Source organism: Anastrepha obliqua, chromosome 4 (assembly GCF_027943255.1).
Source record: "Anastrepha obliqua isolate idAnaObli1 chromosome 4, idAnaObli1_1.0, whole genome shotgun sequence".
In the NCBI taxonomy this organism is placed as follows: Eukaryota; Metazoa; Arthropoda; class Insecta; order Diptera; family Tephritidae; genus Anastrepha; species Anastrepha obliqua.
In genome coordinates this window covers 38,107,277-38,126,418 of record NC_072895.1, presented here as the reverse complement: position 1 = coordinate 38,126,418, position 19,142 = coordinate 38,107,277, and the positions used below count along the sequence as shown (strand labels likewise).

General features: G+C 36.4%; 1 protein-coding gene and 1 long non-coding RNA gene across 7 annotated transcripts in view; one reads left to right on the top strand and one right to left on the bottom strand.

The window, feature by feature from the left end:
* The window catches only part of LOC129243739 (obscurin), a 98,324-nt gene that overhangs the window by 15,021 nt on the left and 64,161 nt on the right, over positions 1-19,142 (bottom strand). For 5 of the 6 annotated variants that reach the window (XM_054880996.1, XM_054880998.1, XM_054880999.1 and 2 more), the window contains 16 exons: positions 18,919-19,100; positions 18,758-18,823; positions 15,260-15,426; positions 15,086-15,200; positions 14,784-15,017; positions 13,390-13,758; positions 9,846-10,102; positions 9,575-9,786; positions 7,383-7,522; positions 7,129-7,321; positions 6,023-7,015; positions 4,318-4,619; positions 4,060-4,244; positions 1,896-2,065; positions 784-924; positions 532-717 (listed from right to left, as the gene is read on the bottom strand). In XM_054880996.1, coding sequence (XP_054736971.1) covers positions 532-717; positions 784-924; positions 1,896-2,065; positions 4,060-4,244; positions 4,318-4,619; positions 6,023-7,015; positions 7,129-7,321; positions 7,383-7,522; positions 9,575-9,786; positions 9,846-10,102; positions 13,390-13,758; positions 14,784-15,017; positions 15,086-15,200; positions 15,260-15,426; positions 18,758-18,823; positions 18,919-19,100 — 3,912 coding nt within the window. The remainder of the gene's footprint in view (positions 1-531; positions 718-783; positions 925-1,895; positions 2,066-4,059; positions 4,245-4,317; positions 4,620-6,022; positions 7,016-7,128; positions 7,322-7,382; positions 7,523-9,574; positions 9,787-9,845; positions 10,103-13,389; positions 13,759-14,783; positions 15,018-15,085; positions 15,201-15,259; positions 15,427-18,757; positions 18,824-18,918; positions 19,101-19,142) is intronic. The other variant, XM_054880997.1, reaches the window with a different exon arrangement.
* LOC129243743 (uncharacterized) overlaps positions 1-19,142 on the top strand; it is a 50,426-nt gene that overhangs the window by 14,766 nt on the left and 16,518 nt on the right. The window lies entirely within an intron of this gene.

Below are 19,142 nucleotides of genomic sequence, written 5' to 3'. Positions count from 1 at the left end.
AATCACTTTTACATACATATACAACGAAGGCTTTCAGAAAAACTAATTTTCATCAATTCCCACAGCCGACTGCTGAATAGTGTTACTATACCCGACTAGAAATTTTGGTAAGGCGGTGATTAGGCGCAAATAAGGCAGACCGCATTCCAAATTTGCGCCTCATAAGGCAGCCAAACTAGGCCCAAGTCCCGAAAGGTTTCGCCACACATCTGCCTCATTAGGCGCAGGTTCGAAAAACCGAACTTCGGTAATACTCCGGATGCCCTTCTAGAAATCAGTTAGGGATTCCAATTTATGCCTAAGTGAGACACTGCCACAGATTTTCGTGACCACAACCAAATTTCGTATTGTTTTGGCATGCCAATCTTTGCCTTGTCTAGCGTGGGCCTGGTAAGGCCCGTAAGGCCCTCCTAATTCGGGCCCAACTGATTCTTCGGCATGCCCCACTGTAATTCTAGTCGGGTAGCTATACATTTTTGAATAAAAATTCCATTTGATTTTCATGAAACAAATATAAGAATTCAAACTTACTTGTTTACGAAGAGTGTTGCCTGACCATTCCGTGTGTAACTATAATCAAATCTTCCACCCGGTTCTATGAGTGTGTCATCGAAATAGTATGTCATCTTTGGTTTTGGATATCCATACACAAACCACATTAACTCGACGTTATGACCTTTCACTCCATAAATTGAGTCACTTTCTCGTCGTAAAAATCTGTGTCCATGTATAAATATATGTAGGCCATAATAATCAACTAATAATATAAAAAATTACGCTTACTGTGGAGCTTGCGCAAGTCCATCGTGGGGTGGTCGCTCGATATCAAAGTCTTTAGGGAAGTAAGGAGATGTTTCCGGTCTAAAGTCAACACCAGGTGCCAAGTATGTGTAAGTTTTCTTTTGTTCTGGTATTATTTTTTGCCTAAAAACAAATATCAATTTTTTAAATAATATTAATTTATTACTTCGACGTGTTTAATATCGGGAATGGGAATATACGGTTGCACAACAGGATTGGGTATGATGCATTAATTAATAAAACCAATCAGTGGCAGTTAAAACACTAAACATTTAGTGTTAGTGGAAAAAAAATTGTATTATCACTAAACCTAGACCCAAAGTCAGTATGGTAAGTCAAGCATTAACAATAGGGTAGGCAGCGGCATTCTCTCAGAAGTGCTGCAACTGAACAAGCTTACGGCTACTAGAGCACTGCAGTGACTTTCAAGTGGAACCAGTAGGTGACAGTTGTAAAAGTAGCTGCGTTGTGCGTCAGGGACTTGCCCGGGAAAGCACAACCGATTACTTTCTAAGTCAAGCTGCCTTTAAATCTTTACAGCAATAATATTTCTTACAAAGTAGTAAATGACTGTGACATGTGAAATGAGATGGAGCACCATGAAGTTGTCTGGGTCCCTGGAAATTTCATCGCTGGTGTGCTGGTTAGGAAAGAAACTGAACTTAGATCAGTCAACTCAGTGTGTCCCAGTAAGTGGGCGCCTCTTTATCTTCAAGCTAGTTCTGGATCAGGTTACTCTACATCGCACTGATCAACAATAAATAGATCACGAGCACTCTGGGGGAGATAATCTAGGGTGGTCTGCCCTAGAATTAATGAAAACAGAACTGAGCCGCTCATAAATCTTGAGCGACCTTCCATTAATCCAGTATTTGATGTACATATCTTATTTTGATAAAAATTTACAAGAAATAGTATTAACAAATTAGTTACATATGATACATTGGACAAAGTAGATGTTAATATTTTGCTGTTTTCGTGACATTTTATTGCTTGTTAGAAACAAATTATTTAATTCTCATTTCTTTTTAGTTCGTTCTATTACTTCCCTATATTTGAATTACTTTTCATTGTATTTTATATTATTTTATTACCTGTATGTTTGTACATATGGGCTGGGATCACTAACTCCATATTTATTTTTAACTCGTACGCGGAATCGATAATCACGGAAAGGTTCAAGTCCCCTAATATCGCACGCGCAGTTTCGAACTCCTGTGTGAACAGTGCGCCAATCTCCTTCGGGCAAATCCATCATCTCTACCTGAAAGCGTATACATACATACATATATGAAAGTGTGTAAAGGGTATGAGTAGTGAAGTTAAAAACGCTTAGCAGAAGCGGAAATATAAAAAATTAACAATCAAAATTTTTCAAAATGATCAATATTTTAGTTTTACAGAGAATTCAGAACTACAAACTTTCATTACCGACCCAATGACCACTATTTTATTTAAATTTTCAAATTGTTAATCAAAATCTTTAGAAAACATTAAGGTATGCAATTTTATAGCCATCAAAATTTAGTAAAGCAAAGTGAAAGTTTGGAGTCGCTCAAAAATTACGTTGATTTTTCAGAATTTTATTTGCATACTTCTTTATAGTGCACATGTTCTCAAGTCTTTCATAAAAGCGGAAGTATGTCGTGTACAGTAGACTATTGGCTTTTGTAAGGCCAGATAAATCCTTACTAATTTATTTGAATTTAAAGTTCATATTTCAAATGAAATGTAGAGAAAATATCCCACTGATATACTAGGTTGCTTAATAAGTTTTGCGGTTCGAGAAGAGAGGGCGTTGCATTAGCCTAAATTTTTTTGAAGTGTGAAGTTTCATTTCATTCTATCAATTCATTCTTTGTTCACAGGCCATTTAGTATCAACGTGGCACAGTACTTTCTAAAATGGGTAAAATCAGTTATCGCGCAGAGATTGGATTTTTATTTTTGGAAGATTTATAAGCAAAAGAAATTCATGAACGAATGTTAAAAGTACATAAGGACTTTTCGCCATCAATTAGTATAGTAGAAAGATGGGTTGCTGAAAGATGGGTTGCTGTGGTCATACAAGCCTTGAAAACTATCCACGTCAAGGACCTCCAAAATCGGCAACAACACCAGAAATTGTAGAAAATATACAGGGTATCGTATTGGAAGATCGTCGAGTGACTGAAAGAGATTTAGTAGAAGCCCTAGGCATCTCATAGGGAAGTGCAATATTTTGACTGAAGTATTGGGTTTCAGAAATCTGTGTGCACAATGGCTGCCACATTCGCTAACAATGGAACAAAAACACATTCGAATGAGATAAACTGGATTTTGTGCGTCCATTCATTACTATGAACTTGACTCTTTTTCATCGGCTCAATGTACCGTGTCACAAAAGGTCGAATTGGTGGAGCATCCACCGTATTTACTATATTTGACCCCTATCGACTTCCATATGTTTACAGACCTCACCAGACTTGCCATCTAACGACTTCTATCTGCTTTCAGACCAAAAATAAATTGCATGCGGGGAAAGCGCTTTTCATCAAATGATGAGGTCATAACAGCTGTGGAAGCGTATTTTGCAGCACTTCCAGATTCTCACTTCAGAAATGGAATTTATTAATCGGAATCTCGTTGGAACAAGTGTGGTGATGTTCAGGAAAACTATCCTAAATAGGCTTTGTTTTAAAGCATAAAATTGTGTTTTTCTTATGGAGCCGCAAAACTTATTGAAGAACCTAGACTTCAGCAAATAATTTGAAAATTATGCTACTCATTGCTCATTCGAAATCTCGTTCGTTTTTTGAACTTGACTATCTTCCATGAATATCTTTAAATGAAAAGTCTTTAAAGGATTTGAGGCCTTTGGAATTTACAATCATAAATTGTGTGCTATTCAACCTTAGGATATGTAAAATTATTTATTTTTCACGAAGAGGTAGCTTTCTTAACCAATAAGAAAAAATTCAGTGCTTTGCATTTGAGTGCTTTTTGTAATATTAGGAATACTGCGCGGATAAACTATGATAGAATCGATTCAAAAGAGTTTGGCATTTGTAACCTTAAAACATTTTCGATGGAATTCTCTACATAACAATAACCACTTGAAGCTTACAAATTTTTCTGTAGCTGAAGGGCTTAGATCTCGGTGCTTAACAAACTCTTGCCTTTCATGACTCGGTACCAAAAACAAAAAATTATTTTGTCGATTAGGCAGAAGGGGAATTATCTTAAAATTTATTAATAGAATACAAAATTATTGAATTACCAGGTATGTTACAGGATAACGTGGTGATGCTAATAGCGATGGTTTCCAGCTCAACCTCAAAGTATTGTCAGTCATACGCGATATAATAGGTCTATCTGTAAGTGGAGTAGGAGCGCCTGTCCTTTTGTACTTGTTCAAATCCTTATATTGCTCTGCAAGAGGTTTTCGGCTGTGGTCGTCAATTTCTATAACAGCAAAATGTAATAATGCACAAAATGTATGTATCCTTTCAAAATAAATGTATGCACGGATGCTTACCATCATATAGTAGATGTGCATGACATGTATCATCTCCATACGGATTGAATATATGGCAGGAGTAGCGGCCAACATCACTGTCATCAGCATCTTTTATAGTAAGCCGCAGTAATCCATTGGGTTCGTGATCCATAGTTATTTTTTCACTTGGGAAGAGTTTTTGGTCATTCTTAAACCATTCTGCTTCAGGTTCCGGACTTCCTGTAGCGCATGCTGTGAATTTTGCGGTCATTCCAGGATAAATTTCACAATCACCAATTTTCTTTAGGAATGCTGGAGGCTCAGAGCGAACGTGTTTTTTCCTACAACAAATACAAATAAACTTATATACTTATGTAGTAATACATATAAAAATGAAATAAAAATCTGATGAACTCTGTTTATGCTGGGAAAATTAATTATCAAAATGATAAAACATTTTCGGCCACGGTAGGAGAATGCGGCATTTCGACAGGGACCAATTAATAGAAACGATTTTTTCTAACAGTGGTCACCACCCGGTAGGCAATAGCAAGTGTATTTCTGCCATGAAAAACTTCCCATAAAGAGCTATCTGTAGTACTGTAAAACTGTGCAGTTGTACACCACAAATAGGAGGAGGAGCTCGGCCGCAATTGACGGAACACTTTAGGACAATATCGAAATCCACAATACAAATAGGAGGAGAAGTTCTCAAAGATTTATGCTCCATTCGCTTATTACTCTTAATATCATATTACTACTGTAAGGATTTTTGCTTAAACAAAAGTAGATTTATTATAACATAAGTAAGATGTCATCAGCACTTGAAACGTTTAATGGGCTTTGCGCTATAATTGTCAAGTAAGTGGGCTCCATAAAAATATCTACCGTTCAGAGTCGGCTTGAAACTGTAGGCCCCTCCATTTGTGGAACAACATCAAGACGCACACCACAAATACGAGGAGGAGCTCGGCCAAACACCCAAAAAGGGTGTACGCGCCAATTATATATATATATGTATGGAGGATGAGGTGGAATCATCTCACCACCTTCTCCTTAGCTGCCCTGCTCTGACGGGGCTAAAATTTAAACATCTTGGCTCTTACTTCTTTGCTACGCCTGCGGATATAGCAGGCCTTGATATTAAAAATTTGATAAACTTCAGCAACATCATAAAGCGGTTAACACAACCTCGATGGTAGTCATAGTTCATAGTCCACATACACTAAACCTCATCTCATTACACCCCCACACCCTTCTTTCTCTCCTTTTGTCCGATGGGTCTTCCTCCGCCTTACTTCCTTCACTATGGTATCAGAAAGGTTGAATTTGATTCCTTCGTCAAATTGTACCCGCTCTTCGGGTACCCATTTTAACCTGACCTAACCTAAATTATCTCCGAGTTACAAAAAAATTAGTTCACGTTTTTCAAAAATTCTCGGAGTCTGTTGTCATAACGCCCAAGTATTTTGTGGCCTGAAATTGAGGCAAGCACAAACGGTATATCGTGGACGCGCTCCCTCTTAACCCCCTGCTTCCGATAAACTTACTTCGAATGAAACCTGAATGATTCACGAGCAGTATTATGGAAATGAAATGACTGACTATCAAATTGGTCAGCTTTTTAAGCAGTTCTGACAAAAATTTCAATATTCCCTTAATATTTAGTAATATAGAGCAATCAATTGAAGGAGCTCTTAGTTGGCGGATTTCTATGCTATGTATTTACTATGTAGTTACTTACAGTTCATTCACTATATCCATCCGGCCTTGTGTAACATCAGAGCCTTCCCTGTTTTTGGCGACGCATTTGTAAACACCGTGATCGTTCATTTGGCAATTTCTTATTATTAATGCATGGTTATCACCGTCGTTAACTATATGATATTTATCGTCAGCTGTAATTGGTTTATCTTGGAAGTACCATGATAGCTCTGGATATGGTACACCAGAAACGGTGACGGCTATTTTTGCATCAGTGCCAAGTAATTGCTGTTGATCGCATATCTTTTGAGTAAATAGAGGTTTTTTGTAAACTTTTCGTACGTTAGCCTCGCAAGCTGAGGAATCTTCGCCCAAAGGATTAGCTAAGAGGCAATTATATATGCCCGAGTCACTCGCTTCAACGGGATTTATATTTAGACTAACGTGTTTGCCATCACAAGCAATTAAGAAGCGGTCACCATTGGAGAGAGGGCTTCCGTCTTTTGACCAAATAACTTCTGGTATGGGATTGCCCACAAATGCTGCAGATATATTCATCTCATCTCCTTCATTTGCATTTACATCCCTTAGAGACGATACAAATTGAGGAGGTTCTTCTGGCATTGATTCATCTGTTTTCAAAGCGACATGTAATCTTGCTTTAGAAGAGGCCGCACCTTTTACATTTGAGGCAACTACTTCATATAAACCAGAATCTTTCAATGTGGCTTCTTCAATAACCATGCTGCAAGTATCATCAGGATTTTCTATAAAGGTGTATTGACCCTTGGCAGGAAGAATTTCTTGGCCATTATGGAACCATTTAACACTTGGTGGAGGATTGGCAGCTACTTTTATTTGCATTTTTACAGGGAATCCTTCAATGCAATTGGTGTCATGTATCTCTGTTATAAACTCCGGTTCTTTCTCCTTCGGAACTACAGTTACCATAGAGCTTCCTTCCATTTCGCCTTCTTTGTTTACTATCAAACATTTATATAACCCAGCATCTTGAGGCTGCACTTCATCAATGCTTTAATGGAAAAATGCAGGAATTTTAATAATAAAATTTAAAAATGTTCAGTATAGAAAATGTTTAATTATCGGTAATTATAAATTTGATTTTATCTGAATTTATTAACTCACCTCAAACCAATGAGTCCATTCGGGTTGTTTATGAAATTGATGCTATTGCTTGGACGTAGAGCAATTCCATTTTTCAGCCACTTTATTTCTGGTGCAGGGAAGCCAACTACTTGCGCTTCTAATTTTAAAGGTTCGCCAACAGAAACTTTAACATCTCCTAGTGGTTTGACGAAGGACGGCTGTTGTGCTCCAGCTGCGATTACCATTAATATAAATTTCCTCTACTATTAATAAATACCTACAGGTTTACTTACGATTTACAGCAACTGCACATAAAGACGAAACTTCGCCAAGTGGGTTCGAGATGACTACTTTGTATGCACCAGAGTCAATTGGTTGAATATTTGATATTTCCAATTTTATAATACCGCTGGGCGAGGAGGAGAGTTTTACGCTGGAAATATGTAGAAAACATAGTAGAAGTCAATACTTTACACATTTTTTAGTCATAGCTAACCCAACTATTTCTATATATAATACATACATACACCTTGACTATATCATGTAATTGTTAAAAATAGAAAAATTGAGTTTGCGAGCTCCAATAATGGCGATAATTTCACTGACCTGAGTTGCCTATACATTAGGCCGGGTCGATTTGTGGGGAGGCAAAAAAATCGCCCATTGAAAATCATATTCTAGGGATCAAAATAAGAAACTTTGCCGAAGGAACCATACCTCTAAAACGAATTCTGATGTCCCCCAATTTGAGTCGACCTTTTAGTGTCTTTTCTCATGTAAAGGCCAAAAATGGTGATATTTTGAAATGATTGTATGGGGAACCCCCCAGGGGAGTTCCAGGGGGTGTGCCACTGGCATGGGTGGATCGGCCGTCAAAAGTTAGTGGGGGTCGGTCATATATTTGGACTCGATTGGAGCATTCTAAATGGGTCAAAGTGGGATTTTTAGTTCGACTCAAATTGGGGGACATCAGAATTCGTTTTAGAGGTATGGTTCCTTCGGCAAAGTTTCTTATTTTGATCCATAGAATATGATTTTCACAGAGCAATGAGCGATTTTTAAATCGACCCGCCCTACTATACATATACTAACTCGGGAAAATTTTCGTGCAATGATTTATTACAATGTAGGACGTGGATAATCGAGACAGGAGTGCTTTGTTCAACTTACTTCAACTTCCGGCATTGAAGCACCATGCTTAGCCATTATGCAACAACGAGTTCCAACGTGGCCGTCAATACTTGCGGGATGAATTTCGGAAAGCCCTTCAAAAACGGTTTATACGGCACAAGCAATCGATGCTGTGCGTCAATTGATAACGCAAGATCGTCATGTGACATATCGCAAAATAGAGGCACACTTGGGCATTAGTGGGACCAGGACACATGCAATATTTCATGAACATTTGGTCGTAACAAATTCTTTTTACTCTTTGGATACAACAAAAAGACTCGTTTTGTGTGGTGTAAAAAAATGTTGAAGAAAATCCAACCACGGTGGTTCAAAGCACGTATCGTAACAGGTGACGAATTTTGGATTGTTGCATATAAGCCGGACACAAAACAGCAATCTATAGTATGGGTTTTCCAAAACGAGCTCAATCCAACAAAAATAGGTCGCGGGAGAATCACCTCAAAGGGAATGGTGGCCTGTTTCGGGAGTGTTCGGAAAACAGTCAATTCTGAGTGGTATACAGTCATTTGTTTGCTAGAAGTTTTCGGAGAATTAAGGAAAACCAACCGCCGAAAACGAATCATCCCTCACCAAGACAATGCGAGCTGTCATGTGCTGGCTCACACAAAACATTTTTTTTAGCACTCAAAGGGTCAAAATAATAGGCCATTCGCCTTACAGCCCTCATTTGGCCGCTCATTACTTCTTTTTCTTCCCGAAGATCAAAAATATAATGGGAGGTCGACGTTTTTTAACGGCTGAAGAAGCCGTTGAAGCCTTTAAACAGTTCGCTTTGGAGGTATCCACTTCTGAATGGCAAAAGTGCTTTAAAAATTGGTTCAAGCGAATGGAGAAATGTATTGATTTCCGAGAAAAAATATTCAGAAAAACAATAAAGCCATTTTCATTATTATTTTACTGCGTTTTCGTTATTGTGACAAAATATAAAAGACAACAAGTTTAATACGGAACCCGAAAAAACGTAGTATTTTTGCTTGGTTTGATTTTCTCGCTAGCTTGATTTTTTCGCATATGACGCGTTTCCAACAAATACGCGATGTGTATGAAAGGTATTTTTATAAAGCAGCCTAATTAGTAGACAATAAAAATATGAATTTACTTAAAAGCCATATTTAAAGATATAGCTCAAGGTGCCTTCGCTACAGCACCTGATTTTTTTTCCTTACGAATTTGTAAGAATATCGAAAGTGTTCGGCTTTTTTGTTGTTGCCTTATTTGATACATTCTAAGTGAAACTACTGCACTACATAGTGGGCACGGGTATACAAACAAAGTAATCAATGATACTTACTGCTCACTTGGTTTCAATTCTTCACCATCCTTGAACCAACGTATCAGAGGAAGAGGACTTCCGGCCACCTTACATTGTAAAACGAGATCTTCTCCTTGTTGTACTTCTTTAGCATTATCGAACTTGGACTCGAATGATGGAGCTAACTCCAACAAAGAAAGTTTAAACTGCACCTCGGTGGAACCAATTTCGTTTTTAGCAACAACAACATACTGAAAAAAATTTAATTGAAGATGTTTATATGAAAAATATACGACAAAAACTAGCATACCGTGCCAGCATTGGTGGGTTTGAAATGAGATATTTCCAATTTGCTGCCTAATTGATCTGTATCTGGGGAGGAGTATTGTATTTTATACGGTTCTTCGCTGCCCTTTTCGCTCTTTGTTCCATCCTGAATCGTCTTATCTCCTTTTTTCCATTCAATAGTTGGCTTTGGTATGCCATGAACTAAAACATCAACTATGGCCGGGTGATAGTCCAGTACTGATTGGTCGTCCGGTAAGATTACAAATGTTGGCTTTTCGACTAAAAATATAAAACAAAAAAAAAAAACAGTTTGACAAACGGTTGCTTCGGTACACAGTAATATTTCGTTAATGTGAAATCCAACAATCCGATGGTGTTTGGATTTATAGGACATTTAACTTTTTCTATAAAGCTTAGAATTTTTAAGTGAATAGTAAAAGTAACGCAAAATGTGCTTAGATATACATACAAATGTACTTATTTAAGTTAACCACATTCATATTAAATTTTTTAATTTTATTTATTTTTCTTTGAATTACCCTAACTTATATTTATATATGTATGTATATATATATATAATTGGCGCGTACACCCATTTTGGGTGTTTGGCCGAGCTCCTCCTCCTATTTGTGATGTGCGTCTTGATGTTGTTCCACAAATGGAGGGACCTACAGTTTCAACAACTTTTTTTTCTTAATTTTTTGATCTTTCACCGAGATTCGAACCAACGTTCACTCTCTGTATTCCGAATGGTAGTCACGTAACTTAACTTATGAGCTTTTTAGCATTGTAAAGGAAATTGCAAAATTACACTAGAAAATGTACAATAATTCTCTACTGGAAATTGAAAAAAATTCCAAAACCTAAAAAAGGAATCGAAAACCGAAGAAATTGTAAACCAGTATTTTGTATTACGAATTAATTAATTATTACATTTTTATTAAATTAGTTTTGTAAGTACATAATCAGAAAGTCTTTGGAAGTAAAGCAAATTAATTTGAATGAGAAATGGAAAAAGGAGACAATGTTTAGTTAGTAGCATATCTTGGAAAGACACACATCATATTTCAGCCTGATCGGTCTATTTCTTTGTTTTTGATATTCGTTTGAATCGAGAAAGTCGAGTGATTTTCCTCTTCCATCACAACAACGTACCAGCTTACGCAGTTGTGGTTGCAAAATTAATGGAAATAGGGTTCCAACCGGTTTCACTTTCTCCATATTCTCCAGATTTGGATCGCTCGAATCCCTTGCCCTACTAGTCGTTCCCCAATTCGAAGAAATGGCTGGCGGGAAAAAGATTTTATTGAAATCATATTATTCGGAAGGGATCAACAAACTATAACAGCGTTTATTCATTCATACAGCAAAAAATATTTCTAAACTTCTTACAATGTTTGTTTTAGTGGGATTGAGAAATTTGTTAAGTGTCTACTGGAGCCTTAAGGCTTTTATTCGCTCTACATAGAGAATATCTTTAGGCTCCATGAGAAGATTATTTCTTTAGAAACGTTCTGAAGTATTGTTCTCTTCGAGTTTGAGAGTTTGTTTTGATTTCTTCTACGCATTTCATTTTTCGACATTACATCTGAATGTTTGTCTTTCTGTCAAAAATCTGTTTTGTCTAGTAACAATACTCTCGGCTTACCGAAAGTTTTTTATGTCACAAGTTTTGGTCTAACTATTAAAGCGTCTGATTTAAACAGACTTTTTATTAATATTATCGTCGATGTCTTTTCAGCGTGGCTGCTAATGAATTTTCCGTATTTAAAGCGAATGGTTTATTTGATGCTAAGCAGTAAGTGATATGGGCATGAAATGCAGTGTTTCTATTAAAGTTTTTTAGTAACCGCAAAGTCAATAAATTTGGTATTTTTTTAAGATCAGAAAAAAAGGCTTAAATATTTGTCGGTCTTTTTTATTTATTAGGGTGTGAACTATGTATTTTGCATTGAAGTCACCCCTTTGAAAAAGCGATATCCCTGTATGCTAGAAACTTCTTCTAATTGTTTATCTGTAACAAGAAACGGGGTTAAGTTCATGCCATAATCTTTTAAACATATTGAAGGGACCTGCATACTGTAGTTCATATAAATACAAAGTAAGCAATTATTGACTTGAATAATAAAAGTTAGTTGTAGCTTTCCACATGATGGACATGTTCTTCGATTTATTGAAATATATCCACCGATAGATGGATAAAAACATAGAACATAGGCATTCTTTTTTAATTTTTTGAGCGTTTTTATTAATCTTATTAAACTTTTTTGAGAGGAAATCCATAAAGATATTTTCCAAGGAATGTATTTGTAGAACCTTTCAACTATCTAACTCCTTTTTAACAGGAGATTTTAGAAAAGACAATAATGGGGTAAAATATTTTATGAGCAAATTGCTCTTGACATTTATTTCAGTTGTCCGAACATTATATTTATCTTAGAATGATAGAAATGTTGTTCCTAATTTTTTGAAGTAGGTTATAAAAATAATTATATAAAACAAATTTAAAAAAATTCCAGTATCCAGTAACCAGTAAATATAATAATAATAACCATTAAAATTTCACTGATTAATGAAGAAATAGCGACCGCCTTAGCCGAATGGGTTGATGCGTGATTACCATTCGGAATTCACAGAGAGAACGTTGGTTCGAATCTCGGTGAAACCCAAAATTAAAAGAAAAAGAAAAACATTTTTCTGATAGCGGTCGCCCCTCGGCAGGCAATGGCAAACCTCCGAGTGTATTTCTGCCATGAAAAAGCTCCTCATAAAAATATCTGCCGTTCGGAGTCGGCTTGAAACTGTAGGTCGCTCCATTTTGTGGAACAACATCAAGACGCACACCACAAATAGGAGGAGGAGCTCGGCCAAACACCCAAAAAGAGGGTGTACGCGCCAATTATATATATATATATATAATGAAGAAATAGCTTGGGCTGTATCATCACACATTCGAGAGTGCCTGAGCTTCTGGTGAGCTCCTTTACGTGTTTATTTATTTGAATTTGATAGCTCATAAGGTTTGTTAGCTTGTTAGCCTTGATGCTCGTGAGATTCGGGATTAGTCTTGCTCTTGAGCTAGAGCGTGATGCGATGCGTTTCCGCATATTTTTTTGATTCCCAAATTCTTTAAATACTATATTTTATTCAAAAAATTAGGTGGCCTTTTTAACAAAATTTGCTGTTTTCAATTCTGAGGAGGCAATCCTTGTGAATAATTATGATTTGTGATCTCACTTTTTTCCTATCCGACAAAATAAAAAAAAGAAGAAAATAGCGGTGATTTGGCAATGTTTGTACAACAACGCTCGAAAAACGAATTTTTGTTAAAAAAAGAGGAATATAGTAATATTTTTTTAAATGTATCGACGATTTTAAACGAATAAATCAGTTTATTTTATGTTTTCTACGCAAAAAACATTACCACCTTGAACAAGCGGTTTGCTGTCGCTACCGCTTTGAAAATATTTAAAAATGTGGTTTCAAGGCGACATTAGGTGTTGTAGAAGCATGTAGACGTCGTTTTTTCCTCCCGGTAAACCTGCTTTAAAATATAATACAATTACCTTTTACATTAAGTTTGAAGCTCGTTGAAGTTGTGCCTTGGTCATTGACTGCAGTCAGCGTATATAATCCATCTTCCGCAGGCTTTACACATTGGAACACTAGTCTATATTTATCGGCATCTATGTCGGCAATAACTTCGCAATTTTCATTGTTACAAAGATTCTCATTTCCTCGAGTCCATGTAACTTTAGGCTTTGGATTCGCATGAACTATGACATCGAAAGCAATAGTGTCATTTGGAAGACAACTTTGATCTTTAAGGCCGATAATTTCTGGCTTAGATAAAACATCAATCCAACCACTGGTACTTAATTCGCCATATTTATTTTTTATCTGCAATTCGTAGCGTCCAGAATCCTTGTGTTGACCTAAATAAATAAAAAAGAGAGGGAACAATTTTGAAATTAAAGAGGTTTTACTCTCTCCTGTAAAATTTTGGTAACCTAACATATGCGGTTTCGCAAACTTCTATCACTTCAAAACGGTTATATTATAGTTTAAATAAAAGTGTACTAATTAAAAAGTACTGATTGCGAAGGATCGACGAATCTCAATCTATTGATTTCGCCAAACAAAGTCTGACAACCCTATTTGCAAAATATCAAACTGATACCAAATAAATCAATTATTGTGTTATCTGTATGTTGGTATGTATTTTGTTACATTTTCAAAACTTTATTTTCTTTTCGAATAAGATGAGGAACTCTCTTTTATATGGAACCGTTTTTTAATACCTTTACATGCATGACCGAAATAGACCCGAAAGAAGAGGCTAAGGTTACTGACATCCTATGTAGATATTATTATCATTAAACCATGGGCCAGGTGCTAAAGTCAAGTATTTGCACCATTTCCTGGAGTGCCATTTCAGCTAAACTTAGCTCTACAAAATGCTTAATCTCTTTTTAATCAAAAAGTATAACAAGTCGTGTCATATTCACCGGAAAGTGTTGCAAATGGAAAATAAAGCGAGTAATGCTTAAAAAAAATTAAAATGAAAAACGTGGCATGAGATTTGCTTATTTAGCATGTTTTATGGTACTTAGACAGGCCTAGCAACGCCAACGGCGCAACCACGACTGTCGGGGTTATACATAACCGGAACGACCTGGATTGGTATCCGGCTAAGGACTGTCACTTCAGCTGCATTCCCCGTATATGCATGGGGAATGTTTCGGTTGCTGCAACAACACGAACGGGGTATTGTTATATGAAAGGAATTTAGTTTCTTCAAAGAAAAGTAATTTCTAGAATTTTTGAATGCCCGTTTGTAATTTTATCTAAAGAATTTGAATTATCTAAAGAATTCCGTCATTGGTTGGGAGCTTTGAAAAAGTTTGCCTAACATCGCTTGGATAATTTAATTGAGTCTGATTATTTCAACTTTACTTACTTTCATCAAAATTTAGAGTATATGTGTATTCTTTAAGACCATTTTCGATCTCCTTTACAGTCTCATTTATTTTGATATTTTCTTGCTCTTTCAATGGTTTTCCATCTTTAAGCCAAGTAATTTTAGGCTGAGGATCTGCTGTGAATACGATTGGAATTGCTAACGATTCTCCTTTATGAGTGGTAATATCATGTAAGCCACTCTTTAGAATAGGTTTTCGGTACTCGGCAACACCTGCAAATTATTTTAATACAGTGTCACTTTAATGTTACGACAGTTGTTTGTAATTCTTTAAAATTTACCAGACAAGGAAAGAACGCCTTGTAATGACTTTTCTCCAACTTTATTTTTGATTACCACCTTATATTCACCGGCATCACTAAGCTGCAGTTCTTTGATTTCCAGTCTATATTTATCCTGTAAAACATTGGTAAATAAGAAAATATCCTCAAATTTTTTACACAGGGTTTACTTACTCCGTCAACGATAGTAGCAACATGTGCGTCCGCTTGGATTGGCTTGCCGTCATGGTACCACACAGCTTCTGGTTTGGGGATGCCTTTAGCAATAATCTCATATTTTAATGGCACTGATTCGAAACTGTGTTTTTCCAAAATGTCCGCATGCTGGATCTCAGGAATTGCTAAGTTTAATTAAATTACAATTAATTATATGTTTCACATTGTTTATTTCACTTAAGCAAGGCGCATTCATTAAAGGTGGTGGCACTAGACCAACAACAATGTTTTGACGTTTGATTGTCAAATCAAAGTATTGTTTCATTCTAAGCTGACAAGAAAGAAAAGCGACGAAAAAAATCAAATTAGCTTATTTACCAACACCACCTTTAATAGATTCGCCTTGCACTAAAGCATATTTATAATACATAGAAAAAAAGGAAAAGCTTGCTAAATAAGAAGTTAGTTGTTCACAATATCGCAAATGGCAAAGTTAGCAAGTGGCGTTAAAATAAAAAAATAGAAAAAAATAAAATGTTTTCCATTTTTCTTTAATTATTTATGAATACAAATACCTTTTTAAATTTTTTGTTGCGTTTTCTCGTACAAGAGTCTTTATTTACAAAGTTTTAGAAAAGAATAAGCGTAAAAAAAATATTATATACAACATACACATTTTCTGGGCCAGTTTTGATTTGCCTTAAAACTTTTCTGAAAATAAGGTTCAGGTATTTACGTAAACTAACAAGGAGAAACATGCCAGTTCAATTATATAGCTGATATTCCATTGGGACAAGATATAAGATCTAAATAAAAAAGTCTTATTATAATAATACCCTGAACCTAAAACTCTTTCACTAAAGATGTGCTGCCCTTGTATGAAAGGTTTTACGTTCGCTGACCAAGTATACCTTTTGTCTAAGTATAGCGAATAAGAGCCAAATTGACACCAAGTAGTAACATTTTTCCTATCATTTTTCTTTGCATGTAACTCCACATCTACATCTTCTACCAAATGTATTTTAACATCTGTCAAATTTCTGTTTTGACTTTGTCCCGTTTTCTCATGTGGGCACCTTGCTGTCTTAACATTTCATTTTCGAAATGGCATCAAGTAATTCGCTCATGTAAACGGCGCGGTAAAATTAAAATTTAGTTGTGAAACTACGAGATGGCAGCTAATGTTAATACAATAATGTCAGGGAATTTGGTAAGACAGATGTGTTTAACACTGTTGAGTGCCACTATACAACAAAAAAAATGGGGTTCGTCCGGCCACGATTTTTTTTTACATAATACAGTAGAATATTTAAATTTTTGAATAGGCCATATGATGCCACATTGGTCTCATACCCATAGGCCAAGCAGCATAAACAATGCAATGGCTCTAGTATGGCGTGAATACACGACTACTAATAGCCTCTATGAAGCAGCTGCATCAGCACAAACCGAAATCTCACACATTATACCGCGAGACCAAGTGTCACCACGAGGCCTGAAAGTCTCTTCGCACTGTGAGACCAACCTGGACTCACATGGCGTGTTAATAGCGAAATTTATGGTCTCCACCTGACATTTCTATTTTAACAGAGCTCTTTTAACATAATCTATGGAAGGTGTAGATATGAGGTAAGGAACCGTTTTTTTTTCTACAATTTCAGCAAAGTGCAGTTCGTTTTCTTTTACATATTCAGTATATTCAGACATTCTGTGTTTGCTTATTTGTTCATTAGTTGCTATACAAACGTTACTTGGCGTTTATATGGGACATTTTTATAAAGACAATAGCAATGCATTCACAGTTTTCATTAATATAGGGTTTTTCAATAAGGGCGGGTAGATGTTGAAATGGAATAAAATGGCGTTTGCCGTGTGGCACGTAGCGCCGTCCTGCTGGAACCACATGTGGTCTAGGTCCATATGGTTCAATATGGGCCATAAGAAATTGGAAGAGCCACCACGTCTACCGAAAAATGGGTGCAATGCGCGCAACGTTTGCGTTAATGAACACTCATTTTGATAATAAAGTTTTATCATTTGAACGTGCTGTTCAACCGTGTAACTTGCCATGATGATTTGGCATAAACAACTGAATAATAAACAAAAGATTTGACAGATGTCACCAAAACAAAATGGCTGCCTCAGGGCGCCAAAATCGACCCGCGCCAATTGAAAAACCCTTTACTTGTACATTGCTATGATTTTGCGAAGACAGTAAATTAGGCAAACGATTTGTCGTAACTGGCCAATGCGGCGACGTTTTGTTGTAATTCGCGAAAGAATCGACATTAGGTTAAATAATTTGTACGAAACTGCTGGGCGGATGAGTTGGCTAGTCAGGGGACCCTCGAAACGGTTTTATCGCAAAACGAGAGGGGTTCCCTTGAGAATCTGTGGTCTACTTCTGAGAAGATGGACCTCTCGTCAATTCAGGGAGCGCTGTGTTAGTGCGCAAACGTCCAAAGTTGCGAGATCCTTCTGGCCACTGGTAGATCGGGGGCGCTTCTCTCGTCGGGCAAAGATTTAGACATCTGGGCTCTTCCTTTTTTGCTACATCTCCAGTTATTGCGGGATTAAATGTCACACACCTAGTGCAATTCGTCAGTAGCTGGAAGCGGCAATATGAACGTAATTAGCCATTAGGATGACTTGGTCGTCATTCTCTAATCCAAAATCCCTTCTTCTCTTTTCTACCTCTTTGGTTCTTTTCCTTCCGTTTTTCGTATAGCACCAACACTTCCTCAGTTTTTTTATGTCAGCCCGTCAGCTGTTTCTGGTAATTTCGCTCAGAGCTGAATATCGAAATATCAGCTGAAAACCGTCGCGTCGTAATAGTGTTTTCCCTAACCGTCGTAATTATGTTCAACCGAAAGAACCCGTGAACCCGATACTCGTTTAAAGTAGTTTATGTCATGGTCCGTTCTGACTATAAGCAACAAATAATGATGAGTACTTCGAATGAAGAGGAGGTAGCCGATGAAGGAACTGTACAAAATTTTTAAATACCGAAATTGATTGTAATGGTAAAACGATATTTATGTCTATTGGGCAGAAGGTGCAAATACATAAGAAAACTGCATGCTATAGAAGACTATCAGTCGACACAATCTATGAGTAGGTTCTACTTTTCAAAAGAGGCGTAGAACCCTTTTCGTTCACAATCTCGATATTGTCTATGACTTCTACTTTCTTTTTCCTTTTCTAGAATAAGCATCGTTGCACATTTTATAATAGTAAAAAAATGTTTTCGTTAGTATGAAACGGTAAAGTCTACTGGGCGAAATAAGAATGATACGGAAAATGTTAAAGCTGTACAATTAGTTTGAAACAATATTATGAATAATGCAAACTGTAGTTTAAAATCCTTTATCGAATATTTGAAAAGGTTTTTATAAAATATATGCATGTATATGTAAAAATAGATGTATATGCATATAATTAAGCCTACAAAAACTAAATACAACAGACTATTAAAGCAGATTAGTGTATATGTATGTGAAAAGGTATTATGGTTACCCCCGTTTTCCACGTTTTGTTCTGTTTCTGTTTCTGCATCAACTTCGTCTTTTGTGACTAGCTCCTCTGGTAGGGAATGTGGTATAAAATGTATATGACATTTGGTGTTAAGGTAAGGGTAGGAAGAATTTTCATAAAGTTAGAAACACAAATGCACTTACTTAAAACAAGCACTTTGCACTGCGACTGGCTCTCTCCAATGCTGTTTATAGCTTTTACTTCGTAAGTACCAGCATCCTTTGGCTGACAAATCGTAAGCGATAAGGAATAATCCTCAGTGCGATACGAGTCTCGTGCGATTTTTACGCGTCCATCAGCTTGAACTTCGCTTCCATCTTTAAACCTATACAATATATTAAATAAAGAACAATAAAATGTTAAATCT